The 19,873-nt window shown below is 38.9% G+C and overlaps 2 protein-coding genes across 4 annotated transcripts in view; one reads left to right on the top strand and one right to left on the bottom strand.

Moving 5' to 3' along the window:
• POMT2 (protein O-mannosyltransferase 2) overlaps positions 1-19,873 on the top strand; it is a 42,996-nt gene that overhangs the window by 993 nt on the left and 22,130 nt on the right. For 2 of the 3 annotated variants that reach the window (XM_072622351.1, XM_072622350.1), the window contains exons 2-8: positions 489-573; positions 4,483-4,587; positions 7,921-8,029; positions 17,698-17,806; positions 18,810-18,969; positions 19,187-19,293; positions 19,759-19,841. In XM_072622351.1, the coding sequence (XP_072478452.1) occupies positions 489-573; positions 4,483-4,587; positions 7,921-8,029; positions 17,698-17,806; positions 18,810-18,969; positions 19,187-19,293; positions 19,759-19,841 (758 nt within the window). Of the gene's footprint in view, positions 1-294; positions 355-488; positions 574-4,482; positions 4,588-7,920; positions 8,030-17,697; positions 17,807-18,809; positions 18,970-19,186; positions 19,294-19,758; positions 19,842-19,873 lie in introns of those variants that run through there. The other variant, XM_072622352.1, reaches the window with a different exon arrangement.
• Positions 5,014-6,453, bottom strand: LOC140514593 (fructose-1,6-bisphosphatase 1). Its single transcript, XM_072625088.1, has one exon. The coding sequence runs from the start codon at positions 6,301-6,303 to the stop codon at positions 5,287-5,289; it is 1,017 nt and encodes a 338-aa protein (XP_072481189.1). The 5' UTR covers positions 6,304-6,453; the 3' UTR covers positions 5,014-5,286.

Raw genomic sequence — 19,873 nt, 5'->3', positions numbered from 1 at the left:
TGGTTATTATAGCAACTATGTAACAGTGTGAAAGATGGAGCAGGAGAATGTAACTGTGGCAAAGAACAAGATTAACGAACAGTCCTATGAGTGTGGGTTTGGGAATACCCATCTGTTCATTTGCTAAAGTTATATTTGTAGTGCGGTCTCCAGTCCTAATGATACTTGCTTGCAACCTGGAACCATACATGTTTTATGAGAAATAAAAACACTTTTTATAGTTTATGTGTGAGATGCTTTATGCTTACAGAAACTGAATTAGGATGGAAAATCACTAGAAAACTGTCACACCACCACCACCACCAGCAGCAACATCAACACCTTTCCTTGAACTTCAGGGGAGACTGAGAGGAAGTAAGAGCTGAAAAGTAGAACCATCCGTACCTTGATCAGTAACATGATTTATGCGTAGCAAATTTAAGCTGTGAATGCAGGAGCTGGGTGGTTTGCTGTTACTAAGTCATCATTTTCTTTTATTTTTGCTCTAGTTGGGATGAAACTCACTTTGGAAAAATGGGAAGTTACTATATCAATCGTACCTTTTTCTTTGATGTTCATCCACCTCTGGGGAAGGTGAGGAGCTCTGTTTTTTGCTACGTGGGCTGGAAAATCTCTTCAGCTAGTTGTTGGTTGGTTAGCTAGCTGGGGTAGGTACCATGCCACATATAGTACCCGAATTACAAACAATCAGCCAGGAAAGCCCTGTCTTTATCTTCTTCATGGTCCCCAACCACTTTCTCACCCTGAGCTGTATTACGGTTCCTCGGCATTATGAAAACAAAAACAGAACTTATTTTCTGAGAATCTGTAGGTTTGAGTTTTTTCTGCTTTAAAATAGAAAAAGGAAAGAATTTGTAAGGGAGTTAATTTGGGATTGGACCTTGAATCAAGGCTGACTTGACAAAATAGTACTCTTCCTACTCAAAAATAAATTCCCCACATAAAACTCTGGTATTTTTCACTTCATTCACTTTGTCATACTTCCCTAAAATTCTGTCATCTAGAGAACCATTTGGGTTTCCATGAATCTATTCATAAAATTACAAACAAGTATGTGAGGGCTAAGAGTTTACCTGTTATTTACACATTTGTGTAAATTAGTTTAGTTAGATTTCCTTTTCCCAATAGCTAGCTGATCTGGGTATAGTGAGATAATGGAAGGTTTGATTTGGGTGGAGGAAAAGGGAAGGTAGGTTTGAATCAAGTACTGCTTTTAGTTAGACTTATGAGAAGCTTAAATATGGTATACAAAGGAGACCTTAGAACATCATGGGGGGGGAGGAGTAAGAGGGAAGTGAGCAAGCATTTATTAAGCACCTACTGTGTCCAAGCATGGTGCTAAGCTCTCTATAAGTAATATCTCATTAGATCATAAGGGCGTAGAGGATCATGGTGGTAGTGTTAACCTGAAAGTAGAAGGCTATGAGAGGTGGGAGATTGCCAAAGATGTGCTTTCATAATTTTATTTTAAGCAGGCCTGTAATTAGAGTGGGGCTGGCGCTGAATCGAGAGGGCTTCAAACTACTGATTTTCTACGTGCATTCCTTCTGCTGCAAGAAACCACAGAGATGACCATTTAGCAAGAATAATTCCAGTAGGAAGTTTCCAAGTGGTGGAAGACTGGGGTGAACTTTGGCCTTCCTTAAACCCAGAGAAGTCATGCTATATTGTCCCCAGCTAAAAGTGTGGCTTTGGGGGCTTGGTTTGGGCTCAGAAACTCCTGGTAACCACAGCTCTCTGCCAAAGGTTGCCCTATTCCTCCTTTCTCTTGTACTCTGTTCCCCAGAACTCAGAACTCTGGTAGCTACTGGTAGTGGCTTTATTAGTCTTTTGTGGCCAGGCCTGGGAATCTTCACCATTTAGAACAATGTTTCTAGGGGAATAATAATTTCACAGTTTCTGATTTAGTTAGAAACTTTTGTAGTGCAACAAGGGGTATGTAAACTATCTTACTTTTACTTCCTTTGTATCCCTTATAGCACTTAGCAGAGGAATAGACACACATGGGTACAAAATAAATACTGAATTTATTCCACTTTGGAATCTCGCTGTAAAGCCTTTCAGATTCAGATTACATAATCCTAGCCCTAAAACTATGATTCAGACCTAAATACATTTTCAAAGTTTTTTTTTCCTTCTCTTCAAAATTTACTTTAATAGATCTCCCACTAATGTTTTGTATGTCTCCAGTCCACACCTTTCCATCTTATGTGATCTTTGCTGGTCTCATAAATTCTTCAAATGGGTTGTCTATACATTATTTTAGGACCTCCCTCAAGGTCCTTTGACATTACTTGAGTACCCAAACATCACATACACTCTTCATCAGTTTTACCTTGCTCTTGCTATATGACTAGAACAAGTCCTTTTTTGGGTCACACATTTCTTTGATAGCTTCTACAATATTTCTTACATGGACTTTGCCATTGGTAGTGTGGTGTTACCTCTTTGTTCCTGTCACGTCTCTCCATTGCCCTTTGGGCAGGCCACCATTTTGATTTTTTGGAGATTGTATTATCTCATGAATTACAGCCATACAGCTTCACTAACGCATTATTGGTGTTAAAAGGATTTGTGTTTATTTTAGGGAGAAGCTTGGATTCACGACAGGTGCTATTCTGTATATGAGATCTCAGATGTAATCCAGGTCACACTTTTCTGCCTCTTCAATCCTGGGCCCATTTCATTGTCTACATATGTAAGGTCCCTGGGGGATCAGTGCATGATGAGCAATCCATCCAACTGCATATCATAGACTGGACAATAGGCATTCCTCTTCCATTTGTTTTTTTCCTTTGTTGGTTGTTGGGTTGTGCCTTTTTGAGTAATTCATCATTTGGGAGACTCTGAAGAGCCTCTGAAGTATTCTGGGGCCTGATGCAGTCAGAACAACATCTTCCACAAACAGAAGTATGTGGAGTACTTTACTGCCTATGGGGAAATTCCTCTTTTATTAGACTACGCCCGCACATCCTCTGACAATGGGTAATACTTTTGTGGCAAGCATATGCCAAGCTTCTTACAGTTACTTCTGAAAAAACAAGAATTCTTGTGTTTTTGGGTAAAATGATCTGAGCAGTATACACTCTGGCAGTATTTCTAGGAGTTGTTGTTTTTAAAGCAGCCAGTCATTACTCTGTATTCTATTTCCAATGTAGATTGTTTCAGGCCCAGGTACCATGTTGGACCAAATAGTCCAGTGACTTTTTTTTTTGGTCTGCTATAGATATTCCAGACTAATACTTTAGCTGCTTTCTGGTGTATGTCTATAAAGGAGGATTTTACATTATCCATTTCAAAAGTGATGTAAAAATTGGTATAAGAGGCTGATAACCTCTAATGACCTTTCCAGCTCTAAATCCTATAATCTTATGGCAGAGTAAACAGTTCACTGTGGCAGACAGGATACTGATTAGATCTGTGGACAGAGATCCTGGCTTATTTTATTCCACCTGTGGTCTCTGAGTCACAATTTCCTTGTCTTTAACATGAGGGGACACAATTTCCTCATCTAACATAAGTGGTTTAATTACATGATTTCTGAGGTCCCTTTCAGCTCTAAATTCTATGATCCTCTAATTTCTTAAGAATTTATAATTCACAATCCCAATTTATAGCTAAATTTGCTTAGGTTTGAAAAATCACATCTTCATCTTTCGAGTTTTTCAGGAATAATTCTTTTGGGATGTTGAGCTTATTAGTTCTTTTGTTTAGGAATTAGTCTCTATGTTTTGTTTTTTTTTAATTAATAGCTTTTCTTTTTACATTATTTTCCAAACTTATCTTTCTTTCCAGAGAGCAATCCCTTGTAACAAAGAACTAAGTATCTCTTTTCAATGAACTATTTTTCTTCTTTCCTTTTGTAATGCTCCTTCTGCATTTACCCTTTGCCCTTCCCTCTTTCTCACCTCACCTTCTCAGCTTCCAATCTCTTGCTCTTCCTCTCCCTGTCTCTCCCTCCCTCTCCTTTCTGCCTCTTTTTTTTTTTATATTTCAGAATCTCTCTTCTCTTTCACAGGACCAATCTGGAAGAATGTTCAGGCAGAAAATAGAATGAACCATCGTCTTCCCCCAGTGTGATCATTTCTGATTTCACAACAAATTAAATAAGGCTGAATGAGAAGCAACTCATTATCCTCACTCATCAGATTTTCCCATTTCCCTCTCACATATCTACTGCTTTTGGTCTTTATAGATTCTAAGAACTCAATCCAGCTCTGAAATCCCCAGCCCCATCCCATTTCCTAGGCACAGAGAACTTTTGTTTCATGCAGTGCACTTTCCAGACAAAAAGGCCTTTGCTTTACAAAAACTGCATGAGAAGATGGTATTACTAATTAGATCTGTGAGCAGAGGGAGCTCTAAAACTGTGGGTGCAGCTGGAACAGAGTTTAATGGGGGAGGTTTGGGAAGACAAGAGTGATTTTGCTACCTTAAATTCTCTATGTTTCCCTTTTAATTGTCCTTTTCCTCCCTCATCAGATGCTTATAGGACTTGCTGGTTACCTGAGTGGTTATGATGGCACCTTCCCTTTCCAGAAGCCTGGGGATAAATACGAACATCACAATTACATTGGGATGAGAGGGGTAAGGTTTTGTTGGTTAATGAAATCCAAGTGACTTAAGCTTCATCTGTTGCTAAAGCCTACGTCTTCACCTAAAGACAATCAGGGATTTCAAATATTTGAAAAACTTTGATATGGAAGAGTAGCATTTAAACTTGTATTTTGCCCCAGATAGTAGAAGTAAGACTGAAGGGTGGGAATGAGAAGGAGGTGGATTTGAGCTCAGTAAAGAAGACCTTATTAGAGCTGTCTAAAGAGAGAGTGCACTGCATTTTTAGAAAGTGAGTTCCCCACTCTAGAAGAGTGCAAACAGAGACTGTATGACAAATATCAGGGATGTTGTAGAGTGGATTTAGGCTTCAGAAAAGGGCTTTGCTAAATGACCTGCAAGGTTCTTTCTGAATCTGATTCTGTGTATATATAGAATGCATTCTATGATTCAATTGCATTTATTTTTTTATTTTTTTATTTTTTTTAAGGAAGAACAATTTTATTTCATCTTTTGCTTCCCTACCTCTCAAAATATCTTTACCATTTGTAACCCTATGGAAACTATCTTTTGGTTAGGGTGCCCAAAGCACCATACAGTATTTGGTATGTCAAAAGGATTGTGGGAAATAAAAAATTGCTTTGATGTTGGTCTGCCATGGAAGTTAGAGTTCACTATGATCTTTGGTCCTGTTCTTTTTCATGTCTCAGCCCATGTGGGAAGATGAGATCTTCACTTGTAAGCATGCTTCTTGTAAATCTCTAGGACTTCATTCACATCATCCGGGGACCCCAGAATCACGGGTGCTCTCTCATGGATGTCAGTGGGAATGACGTCCAGCACAGCTTTATCTCCTGTGGTAGCCATTCCTCCAGCTTTTTCCATGACAAAGGCCATTGGGTTACACTCATACAGGAGTCTCAGCTTTCCTTTGGGGCTCTTTTTGTTGGCTGGATACAAAAAGATTCCTCCATACACCAGTGTTCTATGCACATCTGCCACCATGGAGCCCACATATCTTGCACCGTAAGGAGCTGTGTTATCCTGGGGAAATTTCTTCTTCTGGATATATTCAGCGATTGCAGGATCAAAGTCCCTGGCATAGCCCTCATTAAGACTGTAGATATTGCCTCTCTTTTTTATCTTCACATCCTTTTCAACCAAAATGAACTCCCCAATAGCCGGGTCCAGCATAAAGCAGTTGACTCCACATTCCATAGCCAGCACTAACATTGTGGCACTGCCATAGAGAGCATACCCAGCAGCCACTAGATTCCTGCCAGGCTGCAAAGCATCCTTCTCAGAAGGCTCACCAGTTGAATTCCTTCTGTAAATGCCAAAAATAGTTCCAATGGATGCAAGGCAGTCAATGTTCGAAGAACCATCCAGAGGATCAAAACAGACCACATATTTACCCCTTTTTTCTGGCTCTATTATTATGGCGTTCTTGTTTTCTTCTGATACAAGAACACATGTGGCAAAGGATGACTTTAGCATGTTAACAACCAGATCATTGGAGAGAACATCCAGCTTCTTGACTTGGTCACCAGTGACATTGGTAGAGCCAGCAATTCCATACAGATTGGCTATGCCTGCTTTCCGCACCGCAGAGGAGATGGCTTTGACAGCGGTGCAGAGGCTGTTAAGCAACTGGGTCATCTCTCCGGTGCCTTTGGCTTTCCTCCCCTCCTCCATGACGAATCGGGTCAGGGTGTTGACATCGGTGTCGAAGAAAGACTTGTCGGTCATGATTGGGTCAGAAGGGTGGATGTCTTTAGGGCAAGAAAAGTCCTGAGTGCAGCAGGCAGCCGGAGGGGCTGGAGAAGGGAGTCGGAGCTGGCCTCGGTGCGCGTGTATGCGCGAGAGCCTCCAGTCTCTACTTCCCAGGGCTCTGGTCAGTCACTGCTCAATTGCATTTATAAAAAACTTTTTCTCTGAGGATTTTAAAATACTTTAGAGACACTGAACAGAATATTTAATTCTTTCTGCATCCCTGCTCTGGACTAATTATCATGTATGTACTCTTATGTTATACTGTATAAAACAACAGAGACAATCCTTTGCCTTTTGAGGATCTTATTTTTAAGCCAGTTTTTAGTCTCCCTATTGTGTCTAACACCATATAGAACAGAAAATTATACTTGGGTCTTATCTGGGAAGAGAAGGTGTTTGAATTAAGTAAGAAGACTAAATATCTTTAAGTGCTTAGCACAGTACTTGGCACATAGTAGGCACTTTGTCATATCTAATTCTTTGTGACCCCATTTAGGGTTTTCTTGGCAAAGATAATGGAGTGGTTTACATTTTCCTTCTCAAACTCATTTTAAAGATGAGAAAACTGAGGCAAACAGGGTGAAGTGACTTGCCCAGGGTCACACAGCTAGTAAGTTTCTGAGACCAGATTGAATTCATGAAGATAAGTCTTCCTAACACTGTGCCACCTAGTGGCCCCAAGTAGGCACTTAATAAATGTTTATTGATAAATTGTTTTTTCACATTAAACTCACGTGTGGACACATTCCTTTCAGTTTTCAAAATTATTGTAGCATTTTTTGTATGAGTGATTTCCCTAGTGTCCCAACGCTCCAATCCTCCGAAATGGATTTTTCCTATAGAGGAATGGTTTTTTGGGAGGAGAAAAGTGGAAACCAAATGTAGATGTAGACATTTAAAGCAGTCATTCTCTAAAACCTACACCTTCTCTTTGGTTGGGATGAGAGTGTCAGTGTAAATGCCTATTTTTGATGTGCTGGAAATGTAAGGTTTGGGTTTTTGGGGGGGGGGGAGAGACCTTGTGACATTTGAGAACTTCAGAAGAGATGTTATCATGACCTTTACACATCTTCAGGCCATTGATGGGAAAACTGGGGACCTATTTGACCCATCCAGTCAGTGGTAGCATTAAAAGCACCACTGAACTCTTCTGACCCTGTCCAGTACTTTGTGTAGTTCATTGGACAGGATTGTGTCCAGAGTAGGTCCTCCATAAATGTATATTGCCTGCTACTTGTCCACATGGAAAAGAAAGCATGCCTCTAAAGTTAGTGTTTTCTAGTGCTAACACAGAGAAGTTTTGCAAAGGTAGAATGTCAGTCAAACAAGTGTAAAAGGGACTGTGGTGTAGGACAGTACTAGATTTGGAGTCAGAACATCGGGGTTTGAATTATAGCTCCCATATTTACCAATTGTATGACCCTGGGACAGTTACTTCTCTGATCCTGTCTCCTCATCTGCAAAATGGTATATAATACTTATAACTACCTATCTCACATGTGTAATGAGGCAATAATGTTAGTCATTAATACTTTGTATATTTTACTGGCAACTGATTCCTTGTTCCTCCTCACTTTTGCTCTCACCTGACAGTTCTGTGCTTTCCTGGGCTCCTGGTTGATCCCTTTTGCCTACCTCACCGTACTAGAGCTCTCTAGGTCTCAGCCAGCAGCCTTGTTAACCGCTACCCTGCTCACCTTTGGTAAGTTGCTCCTTCAAGTTAAAAGGGCTATAATTTTGCAGATCTGCCGGTATTAAGATTAGTTTGTTCTGCCATAAGAACATATTGGATGTTTTGATTGTATTTTGAAGTGACTCAGAAGTAAATGAGTGGGAGGCAGAACCAAGATGGCGGAGTAGAAATACAGATCTTCTCAAGCTCTCTCCCCAAAGCTCTTAAAATACCTATAAAAATGACTCTAAACAAATTCTAGAGCAGCAGAAGCCACAAAATGACAGAGTGAAACAGATTTCCAGCCCAATATAGCCTAGAAGGCCAGCAGGAAAGGTCTCTTACACCAGGCTCAAAGCTGAGCACAGCCCAGTGTGGGCCACAAGGCACAGACAGGACTGGAACAGGCTTCAGGGTGCTGAATCATGGGCAGCTGCTGTGGTTTTCAGATTTCTCAACCCCCAAAATGCCAAAGACAGCTTTAAAGGTCAGTGAGAAACCTGGGTGAGAGGAGAACCCCATCAGCCCCAGCTCCAGGGCTGTGGCAACCCCAGCTGTATAAGCAGCTGCTTCTGGAGCTCTTTGCCTAAAGACCCTGGGGGAATCAAGCTGTTGATATGGTTCTCAGGCCTGAGTGTGATGGTCCTGGGTTGAGGAGGAATGCTGGCTTGGTGGAGCTGGTGGCTACTGTGGAGAGGAAATCCTACTTGTAGTTCCAGTTCCAGGGCAGTAAAGAGTCCTTGTGGTTGCTCACAGACCAGAGTGCAGGCCTGGAGAGGAGTAAACACCTCTCCCTTGGCTATGCCACTTTGGCATAGAACTGAAAACTTACAGGTCCCTAGATATATCTCAGAGAACAGCTGCATAAAACCTTTGAAGCCTGGGGTAGTATACACTTTACTTGACAAAGGACTCAAAAGTCAAGTAATTGTCTGGGAAAATGCCCCAAAAGGAAAACGTAAGACTTATAGAAGGTTACTTTCTTGGTTAAAAAGGTATTTTCTTTTTTTTTTTTTACTTTTTAAAAAATTTATTTCTTTTTAGTTTTCATCATTCACTTTTATAAGATTTTGAGTTCTAAATGTTTCCTTCTCCTTCTCATCCCCCTCCTCAAGAGAGCATGCAATCTGATATAGGCTATCATATTGAACATATTTCCACATTAGTCATGTTATGAAAGAAGAATCAGAACAAAATGGAAAAATCATGAGAAAGAAAAAAAGAGAGAGAGAATAATATGCTTCAATCTGGATTCAGACTCTGTAGTTCTTTCTCTGGATGTATTTTCTCTGGACTCAATTATTAATTTTTCAGAACTGTCTTAGATCATTGCATTGTTGAAAAGAGCTAGGTCTGTCAAAGTTGGTCATTGCATAGTGTTGCTGTTACGGTGCACAATGTTCTGGTTCTGCTCACTTCACTCAGCATCAATTCATGTAAGTCTTTCCAGGTTTTTCTAAAGTCTGCTTGCCTATTATTTTTTATGAAACAGTAGCATTCCATTACATTCATATGCCACATCTTATTCAGTCATTCCCCAACTGATGGGCTTTCTGTCAATTTCCAATTCTTGGCCAGCACAAAAAGTTGCTATAAACATTTCTGTACATGTGGGTCCCTTCCCCTTTCCTATGATCTCCTTGGGATACAGACCCAGCGCTGGTATTGTTGGATCAAAGGGCATGCACAGTTTTATACCCTTTTGGTATCGTTCCAAAATGTTCTCCAGAATGTTGTGAAAAGGTATTTTTTTCCATCCTTTTGGATGAAGAAGATCAAAGCATACAACCAGAGGAAGACCAAAGCATATAACTGGAGGAAGACAGCAAGATAGGCTTCTGCATCCAAAGCCTCCAAAAAAAATATGAATTGCATGGAAGAGCTCAAAAAGGATTTTGAAAATCAAGTAAGAGAAGCAGAGGAAAAATTGGGAAGAGAAATGAGAGCAATGCAAAAAAATCATACAAAACAAGTCAACACCTTGCTAAAGGAGACCCAAAAAAATGCTGACCTACCCAAATGGCAAAAGAGGTCCATAAAGCCAATGAGGAGAAGAATGCCTTAAAAAGAACAGGCAAAATGGAAAAGGAGGTCCAAAAGTTCACTGAAGAAAATAGTTCTTTAAAAGTTAAAATGAAGCAGATGGAAGTTAATGACTTTATGAGTAGTCAAGAAATTATAAAACAAAACCAAAAGAATTAAAAAAATAGAAGAAAGTATGAAACATCTCATTGGAAAAACAGCTGACCTGGAAAATAGATCCAGAAGAGATAATTTAAAAATTATTGGTCTGCCTGAAAACCATGATCAAAAAAAGAGCCTAGACATCATTTTCCAAGAAATTATCAAGCAAAACTGCCCTGATTTTCTAGGACCAGAGGGTAAAATAGAAATGTAAAGAATTCACTGATCATATCCTGAGAGAACACAAAAAGAAAACTCCTACTAATATTGTAGGCAATTTCTAGAGTTTCTTGGTCAAGGAGAAAATATTACAAGCATCTAGAAAGAAGCAATTCAAGTATTATGGAAATACAATCAAGATAACACAGGATTTAGCAGCTTCTACGCTAAGGGATTGAAGGGCTTAGAATATGATATTCCAGAGGTCAAAGGAGGTAGGATTAAAACCAAGAATCACATACCCAGCAAAACTGAGTATAATACTTCAGGGGAAAAAATGGAATTTCAGTGAAATAGAAGACTTTTCAAGCATTCTTGTTGAAAAGACCAGAGCTGAAGAGAAAATTTGACTTTCAGATATAAGAATCAAGAGAAACGTGAAAAGATAGACAGGAAAGAGAAATCATAAGGAGCTCATTAAAGCTGAACTGTTTACATTCCTACATGGAAAGATGATATTTGTAACTCATGAGACCTTTTTCCAACCTTGGGGTAGAGGGAATATATATATTTATATATTTTATATATAGATGTGTATGGATATTTATGTATGTGTGTATTATATATATGTATGTATATGTGTAGGTATGTATATATACATGGGTGTATGTGTGTGTATACATATATAGGTATATGTATATATGTGTATAAATATTTATTATATATATATGTATATGCACATATACATATATATATGCACAGGTAGAGGGCACAGGGTGAGCTGAATATGAAGGAAGAATACCTAAAAGCAAAATTTACTGCTGAGTGGAATGTAGTAGGAGTAAGAGAAAGAGAGAGATAGAATATAGCAAATTATCTCACATAAAAGAGGCAAGAAAGCTTTTACAATGGAGGTGAAGAGGGGGTAGATGAAAAAGAATAAATGAGCCTTACTTTCATGGGATTTAGCTTAAGATGGGAATAACACACACTCAATTGGGTATGGAAATCAGTTTTACCCTGCAGGAAGGCAAGGGGGAAGGGAATAGGAGCGGGAATATAATAGAAGGGACAGCAAATTGGGAAAAGGGATAATCAGAAGCAAACACTATTGTGGGGAGACAGGTCAGGGGAGAGAGTGGAATAAATGGAAGGCAGGACAGAGGGAAATGTGGTTGGTTTTTTGCAACATAACTATTGTGGAAGTGTTTTGCAAGGCTACACATGTATGACCTATATTGAATTGCTTACTTTTTCAATGAGGGTGGGTAGAGAGGGAGGAAGGGAGAGAATATGGAACTCAAAGCTTTAAAAATGAATGTTAAAAATTGTTTTTGCATGCAACTGGGAAATAAAATGTACAGGCAGTGGGGTACAGAAATCTATTTTGCCCTACAGGAAAATAGAGAGGAGGGGGATAAAAGAAGAGAGGGGGCGTTTAACAGAAGGGAGGATAGACTGGAGGAAGGGGTGGATGGGGTGCATGCTGCCCTGGGGTGGGTGGTGGGGAGAGATGAGGAGAAAATTTGGAATTCAAATTCTTGTGGAAGTGAGTGTGGAAAACTAAAAAATAAACAAATTACATATTTTAAAAAAAGAAGTAATTGAGCGTCAGAGACATCAGGCTTGGAAAGATCCATTTTCTTTCTAGGTGACAAATTTGTTTGTTATACATTTTGTTTTAGAATAATAGACACTACCCAGCAAACACTCAATCCCCCCACAAAGTACATTTTTTAAAAAAAACAATTATCTAATAGAATAATTTAAGTGATGATGTATAACAATTTGTATTTCTGTGCCTTACTGATTTGTAAGAAATAAAGACATGTGCTTTAATTTTAGTCATTTGACACCAAATGTTGTCTTGTTGTCTGTGAACTACATTTTGTTACATTTTAGTGTCGAGATTTTTTTGAGTTTATTGATGGTTTTTGTTAGTGTTGCATCTGTTTACATTGTTTTAGTCATTGTGCATATTGAGGTTTTTTTGGCTTTGCTTTCTTCTTCTTGTATCACTTTGTTCAAGTCTGCCTATTTCTTTGAGATTTTTAGATTCATTCTTCCTTATATAGTCTCTTATGTTAATATGTTACAGTTTGTTCTGCCATGCTCTGATTATTGACAAATATTTTGACCTAGTTACTTATTACTAATAATACTTCTGTGAATATTTTTGTATGTGAGAATCTTTTCTTGCTGTCATTAACCTCATTGTGGGTATAAACCTAGTAGTTGGATCTCTAGGTCAAAGGGTATGAACAAATTACAACTTTTTAAAAAAATTTAATTTACTTATTTGTTTTTAGTTTTCAACATTCATTTCCACAAGATTTTGAGTTCCAAATTTTCTCCTCATCTCTTCCTTTCACCCACCTCAAGACAGCATGCATTCTGATTACCTCTTCCCCCAATCTGCCCTCCCTTCTATCACACCCCTCCCTTCTCTTATCCCCATCTCCTCTATTTTCTTGGAGGACAGGATAGAGTTCTATACCCCATTGCCTGTATATCTTATTTCCCAGTTGCATGTAAAAAGAATTTTTTACATTTATTTTTAAAACTTTGAGTTCCAACTTCTCTCCCTTCCTCCCTCCCTATGCATCCCCACTGAGAAGGCAAGCAATTTGATATATGTTATACATGCGTAGTTAAGCAAAAGACTTCCATAATAGTCATATTGTGGAAGACTACCTATATTTCCCTCCATCCTATCCTGCCCCCCATTTATTCTAGTCTCTTTTTTGACCCTATCCCTCTTCAAAAGTATTTACTTCTAATTATGCCCTCCTCCCATTTGCCCTCCCTTCTATCACTCCCCCCCCCACACTTTTCACCTTCTCCCCTACTTTCCTGTAGTGTAAGATAAGAGTTTCACAGCAAATTGAGTATGCATGTTATTCCCTCCTTAAGCCAAATGTGATGAGAACATGGTTCATTTTTTCTTTCTCACTTCCCCTCTTTTCCCTTCCATTGAAAAAAGCTTTTCTTGCCTGTTTTATGTGAGAGATAATTTGCACCATTTTATTTTCCCCTTTCTCCTCCCAATATATTCTTCGCTCACCCCTTAATTTTATTTTTTTACGTATCATCCTTTCCTATTCAACTCACCCTGTGTCCTCTGTCTATATGTATATAATCCCTCTGTCTCTCTCTGTCTACATATATATAATCCTAGTACTGAGAAAAGTCTCGAGTTATAAATATTATCTTTCCATGTAGGAAGATAAACAGTTCAACTTTAGTAAATCCCTTATGATTTCTCTTTCCTGTTTACTTTTTTATGCTTCTCTTGGTTCTTGTGTTTGAAAATCAAATTTTCTATCAGCTCTGGTCTTTTCAAGAATGCTTGAAAGTCCTCTATTTCATTGAATGACCATTTTTTTCCTGTTGAAATATTATACTCAGTTTTGCTGAGTAGGTGATTCTTAGCTTTAATCCTAGCTCATTTGACTTCTGGAATATCATATTCCAAGCCCTTCGATCCCTTAACATAGAAGCTGCAAGATCTTGTATTATCCTGATTATATTTCCATGATACTTGAATTGTTTCTTTCTGGCTGCTTGTAATATTTTTTCCTTGACCTGGGAGCTCTGGAATTTTGCTACAATATTCCTAGGAGTTTTCCTTTTGAGATCTCTTTCAGGAGATGATCAGTAGATTCTTTAAATGTTTATTTTACCCTCTGGTTCTAGAATATCAGGGCAGTTTTCCTTGATAATTTCTTGGAAGATGATGTCTAGGCTCTGTTTTTGATCATGGTTTTCAGGTAGTCCAATAATTTTTAAATTGTCTCTCCTGGATCTATTTTCCAGGTCAGTTGTTTTTCCAATGAGATATTTCACATTGTCTGCTATTTTTTTCATTCCTTTGGTTTTGTTTTATAATTTCTTGATTTTTCATAAAATCATTAGCTTCCATTTGCTCCATTCTAATCTTTAAGGAATTATTTTCTTCAATGAGCTTTTGGACCTTCTTTTCCATCTGGCCAATTCTGCTTTTTAGAGCATTTTTCTTTTCATTGGCTTTTTGGATCTCTTTTGTAATTTGAGTTAATCTATTTTTTATAGTGTTGTTTTCTTCAGCATTTTTTTGGGTCTCCTTTAGCAAGCAGTTGACTTGTTTTTCATGATTTCCTTGCATCACTCTTATTTCTCTTCCCAGTTTTTGCTCAAATTCTCTTACTTGATTTTCAAAATCCTTTTTGAGCTCTTCCATGGCCTGAGACCATATTTTTCTTGGAGGCTTTGGATGGAAGAGCTTTAACTTTATTTTCTCTTGTTTGCATGTTTTGGTCTTCCTTGTCACCAAAGTAAGATTCTATAGTCTGATTCTTTTTTCAGTTTTTACTCACTTGCCCGGCCATTTACTTGACTTTTGAGCTCTTTGTCAAGGTAGATCTCTGCTTCCAGTGAGAGTGGGGAGTGTACTGTCAGCTACTCAATTCCCCCACAATCTGTGGACCTAGAGCTCCAGAAACAGTCGCTGTCTCTGCCCTTGTTGCTGCTATGGCTGCCATGGGTTCCTCAACCTCCTTCCCCCTCTGCTACCCTGGGGCTGGGACCAGACTACTCCACTTTCCCACACTGGTCCCACAGGCTTTTTCCACTGGCCTTTCAATTTGTTCTTGGCGTTTTGGGGTCCTGAAGTCTGGAAACTGACACAAGTGTGAGAGATTCAGTTTCCCCAAGGCCTGCCCAGGTCGTGTTTGTGCCAGCGTGGCCCACACTGGATTGTCACCTGCCCCCAGCGTGGTGTAATAGATACTTCCTGGGGTCCTTACAGGCTGTCTTGGTCTGGAGATTTGTTTCACTCTGTCATTCTGTGGGTTCTGCAGCTCCAGAATTTGTTTGGAGCCATTTTTTACAGGTATTTATCTGGGCTTGGGGGCTGTACTCTAGCAAGTGCATACTATTACTCCGCCATCTTGGCTCTGCCCCCCTTGTTACTTTTTCTTGCATAATTCCGAATTATTCCCTGAATGGTTGGACCCTGTTCATCATATCCACCAGCATTAGCATCCTCATTTGTCCACAGCCCTTCCAACATTTAATTATGGTATCCTTTCCAATTTAATGAGTATGAGGTGCCACCTTAGAGTATTATTTTTTAAATTAATTAATTAATGTCTTCAGTTTTCAACAACCACTTCCATAAGTTTTAAATTTTCTCTCCCTCCCCGAGATGGCATGCAATCTTATATGGGTTCTATACATACATTCTTATTAAATAAATTTTCACTTTAGTCATATTGCATAGAAGGATTAAAATGGATGGGAGGAACCATGAGAAAAACCAAACCAAAACAAAACATAACACAAGAGAAAATAGTCTGCTTCATTCTGTGTTCCAACTCTATCTTTCTTTCTCTGGATGTGGATGGCATTTTGCGTCGAGTCCTTTGGAAATGTTTTAGGTCCTTGCATTGCTGTGAAGGGCTGTCTATCAGAAACAGTCCTTGCACCCTGTGGCTGTTACTGTGTATAAGGTTCTCCTGGTTCTGCTCATTTCAATCAGCATCATTTCATGTAAGTCTTTCCAGGTTTTTCCGAAGGCTGCCTGTTCGTTATTTCTTATAGCACAATAGTATTATTCCATTACACTCCTATCACAACTTGTTCAGCCATTTCCCAATTAATGGGCATTCCCTCACTTTCCAGTTCTTGACCACCACAGCAAGAGCTGCTATGAACATTTTTGTACATGTGGGACCTTTTCTCATTTTTATGATCTTTTTGGTATACAGCCCTAGAAGCGATGTTGCTGGTTCAAAGAGTATGCACAGTTCTATAGCCCTTTGGGCTTAGTTCTAAATTGCTCTCCAGAATGGTTGGGTCAGCTCACACTTCCACCAACAGTGAATTAGTGTTCCAACTCTCCCACATCTTCTCCAACATTTATCATCTTCCTGTTTTGTCATGTTAGCCAATCTGATAGATGTGTTGTGGTGCCTCAGAGTTGTTTTGATTTGTGTCTATCTAATCAATAGTGATTTAGAACATTTTTTCATATAACTATAGACAGCTTTAATTTCTTCCTCTGAGAGTATTAATTTTGTACTTTTGAGTTTCCTAATTATTAGTGATTTTGAATAGTTTCTTAGACAATTGTTGATAGTTAATATTTTTTCTGTTTTAAAATGCTCATACCTTTGACAAAATGTTCTATGAGGGAATGAATTATCTTATAGATTTGTGCAGTTCTTCCAAATTCTGCTTGTCAAACTTTTTATCTTAGATATTTAACACAATGGTCTTTTCCCGTTCATGATCTTCTAACTCTAGCTGCCTTTATTTGTGTAAAATCTTTTAAATTTCATGTAACAAAAGTTATCTATTTTGCCTTTTGTAATATTCTTCCCATGTCTGCTTATGGATTCTTTCCCAATTCATAGTTATGGAAAAATATAGATTTCCTTTCTCTTGATTCTTTTGTGATGTAACTTTTTATGTTTAGATATTTTTATCAAACATTTATAGTTTATTTTGGTATAGACTGACTATAAGATGTTGCTCTAAATCTCTTTCTGCCAGACTATTTGCTATTTTCCCCAAAAGTTTTTATTGAATAAAAAGTCCTTTCCCCAGTAATTTTTGGATTTGTTGAATGCTAGACTAATGTAAATCTTTCTGAATCTTATCTAATTTAGTCTACTGCTTTATGTTTATGTATTTTTTTATCCAGTAGTAGATGGCTTTGATTTTTTCGGGGGGGGGAGGGGACAGTCCTGGATCTATGATTTCATTGGCATAGGAACTCCCAGTGAAGAAATCCTCTGCCAGTGGCTATCAAACAACTACTGTATAATGTGTAATCCTAGAGAGTTGCCTGACATCACATAGCTGGTGTACATCAAAGGCAAGAGTTGAATCCAGGTCTTCCCCTCCCCCCCAAAAAAAAATCTGGTTTGGATGCTTACTGATTTTGTGATCTAGGCAAGTCTTTAAACCTCTCTGAGCCTCAGTTTCCACATCTGTAAAGTGGAGATGATGAGGCTTGCAATACATGTCTCACAAGGGTTGTAGTGAGAAAAGCACTTTGTAGACCTTTCGTATATAGAAGTTAATTTCTCTTATCTTTATCCTTCCATTACAAATGCATACACACAGCTGACCTAAAAGTGAATTTAATTTAAGGGAAATAGTTTTGCCTCTTGGGTTTTCTGGAACTCAGGCCTCACCATTGACTTTTTCATTTTTGTTTTTGTATCTTCAGTGCTTAGCAAAGAGCCTGACACATAGTAGGTGTTTGAGAAATTATTATTGATAGATTGATCAGCATTCAGGTATTTTGGCTCTTGGGCGCATCTCTGAATCTGATCCACTTTTTCTGAAGGGCTTGAACTGTTTTTCAGACACTGGCTGCCTTACTTTGTCACAGTACATACTTCTGGATCCCATCCTCATGTTCTTCATCATGGCTGCAATGCTGAGTATGGTCAAGTATAACTCCTGTGCAGATAGGTAAGCTAAATCTTTGAGTGGATGGGGTTTTAAGATACTTGGTCATTTTGTCCTTTGGGTTTCTGTCATCAAGAAAAATGAAAGCCTCTTTGCCTTCCACCTCATATCTTGTCCTTAGTGGCTAGATCCCTTCCCATCTCATCAGGGAGCCACATGATAAATGTTTGAAAACTTTTAATTCATTGCAGTAAATGTAGTGTGCACCTAAGAGGTTATACTACTGCAAAAATTCCTGATGGCCTTGGACAGTTCTAGAATTCATCGAAAAATTCTAATATTCTTCTCAGACAGGTCTTTGACTTCCCTTTTGGTCCTGGTATAACAGAGGGAGCCTAATCGTCCATCTTATTCAGGCCAAAAAAAAATAAAAAGGGCTAGTACCTAGGCTTTCTAGAAGCAATTTTTGTCTTACTCACATTCAAACCAATAAAGCAAATCAAATCTGAATACATTTGTACCAGCTGGCTCTGGCCTCTTTAAATTTCTTAGCTGTTTTGTATCCAGAGGGCTTTACTGAATTTTCTTTTTGATTCTGAGTAGTCATTAATGAAAAGTAGATTTCAGTTGAACTCTTAGAATATAGTATAGAATTTTTATAGAATTATAGGATTTTTAGAGGTGGAAGGAACCTTAGAGGAATCTAAGTTTAACTCCTAGGGCAGCCAGGTAGCGCAATGGATAGAGTGCTGGGCGTGGAGTCAGGAAGACTCATCTTCCTGAATTGAAATCTGGCCTCAGACACTTACTAGCTGTGTGACCCTGGGCAAGCCACTTAACCCTCTTGACTTCCGTTGCCTCATCTGTAAAGTGAGCTGGAGAAGGACATGGCAAGCCACTCTAGTATCTTTGCCAACAAAACCTCAAATGGGGTCATGAAGTATCAGACACAACTGAAAAACGACTGAACAAGTCCAACCCCTTATGTTACAGAGGAGGAAACTTTTATCTTGTCCCCCCATTGTTCTTTGCTACAAGGGAATATCCTTTTCTGTTGGTTTTGCAGGCCCTTCTCTGCCTATTGGTGGTTCTGGCTCTGTCTGACAGGAGTCAGTCTTGCTGGTGCTTTAGGGGTCAAGTTTGTTGGCCTCTTTATTGTCCTTCACGTAGGACTGAATACAATTTCAGACCTTTGGCAGCTGCTGGGAGACCTTAATCTTACAATGGTGAGCAAACAATATTTTTGTAAAACTTTTGTCAAGTATTTGTTAAGTTCATAAAAACAAACAAAAAAACCCAAGCCCCCTCCAGTAGCACCCTGTATTTAACCCTCTGCACCTTTTAGATGCTTATATATTGATGAGAATATTGGGATGACATATGTATTTTTTTTTCTTGGTGAGCTCTTCCTTAGGTTGTGTGGATTTCGTCTTTGTTTTGCAGGTAACACTGGGGAAACACTTGGCAGCCCGGATCTTGTGCCTCATTGTGTTTCCTTTCATTCTCTATACTACCGTATTTGCAGTTCACTTCATCATATTGAATAGAAGGTACTTCCTGAATCTCCACACTCTTGCCTCTAAGCCTATCTTTAAAGCCCTGCAGTCATGGTTTTGTTATTATAGAAAGATTTTGTTGAGATAGATGATCCTCTGATCAGAGAATAGGATGGCGGGTGTCTTGGTGTAAACGGGAAGAGGGATGTGAAGCAGAGTAGTCGTATCTTATCTTTTTTCTATTCTATTCCCTGTGTTAACCCTGAGATCAAGAAAGGTTAGTATGGTGGTCAGAAGGAAAAGGATAATCTCTTTATATCCAAATAAACCAGCATGGCCTTTCTCCTGAATCTGGGGTCTTACTTAATAGGATAGGGAAGTCACAACTCTTTGTATGTACTTCTTTAAAACTGCTAAGTGAGATGATTCCTAGTGCTATTGACAAATCACAGTCTCCAACACCACCTGATTTTTCCCCCTTATGTCTTATGGCTACTATATCTCCATCTTTTCTTCCAGTGGCCCTGGTGATGGCTTTTTCAGTTCTGCCTTCCAGTCTCGGCTTTTGGGGAACAACCTTCACAATGCTTCCATTCCAGAACGTGAGATTCCCTTAGAAATGGCTTCTTTCAGA

Source organism: Notamacropus eugenii, chromosome 7 (genome assembly GCF_028372415.1).
Source record: "Notamacropus eugenii isolate mMacEug1 chromosome 7, mMacEug1.pri_v2, whole genome shotgun sequence".
Taxonomy (NCBI): Eukaryota; Metazoa; Chordata; class Mammalia; order Diprotodontia; family Macropodidae; genus Notamacropus; species Notamacropus eugenii.
Note: the sequence above shows the minus strand (reverse complement) of the source record. Positions and strands in the feature narration are given on the sequence as shown.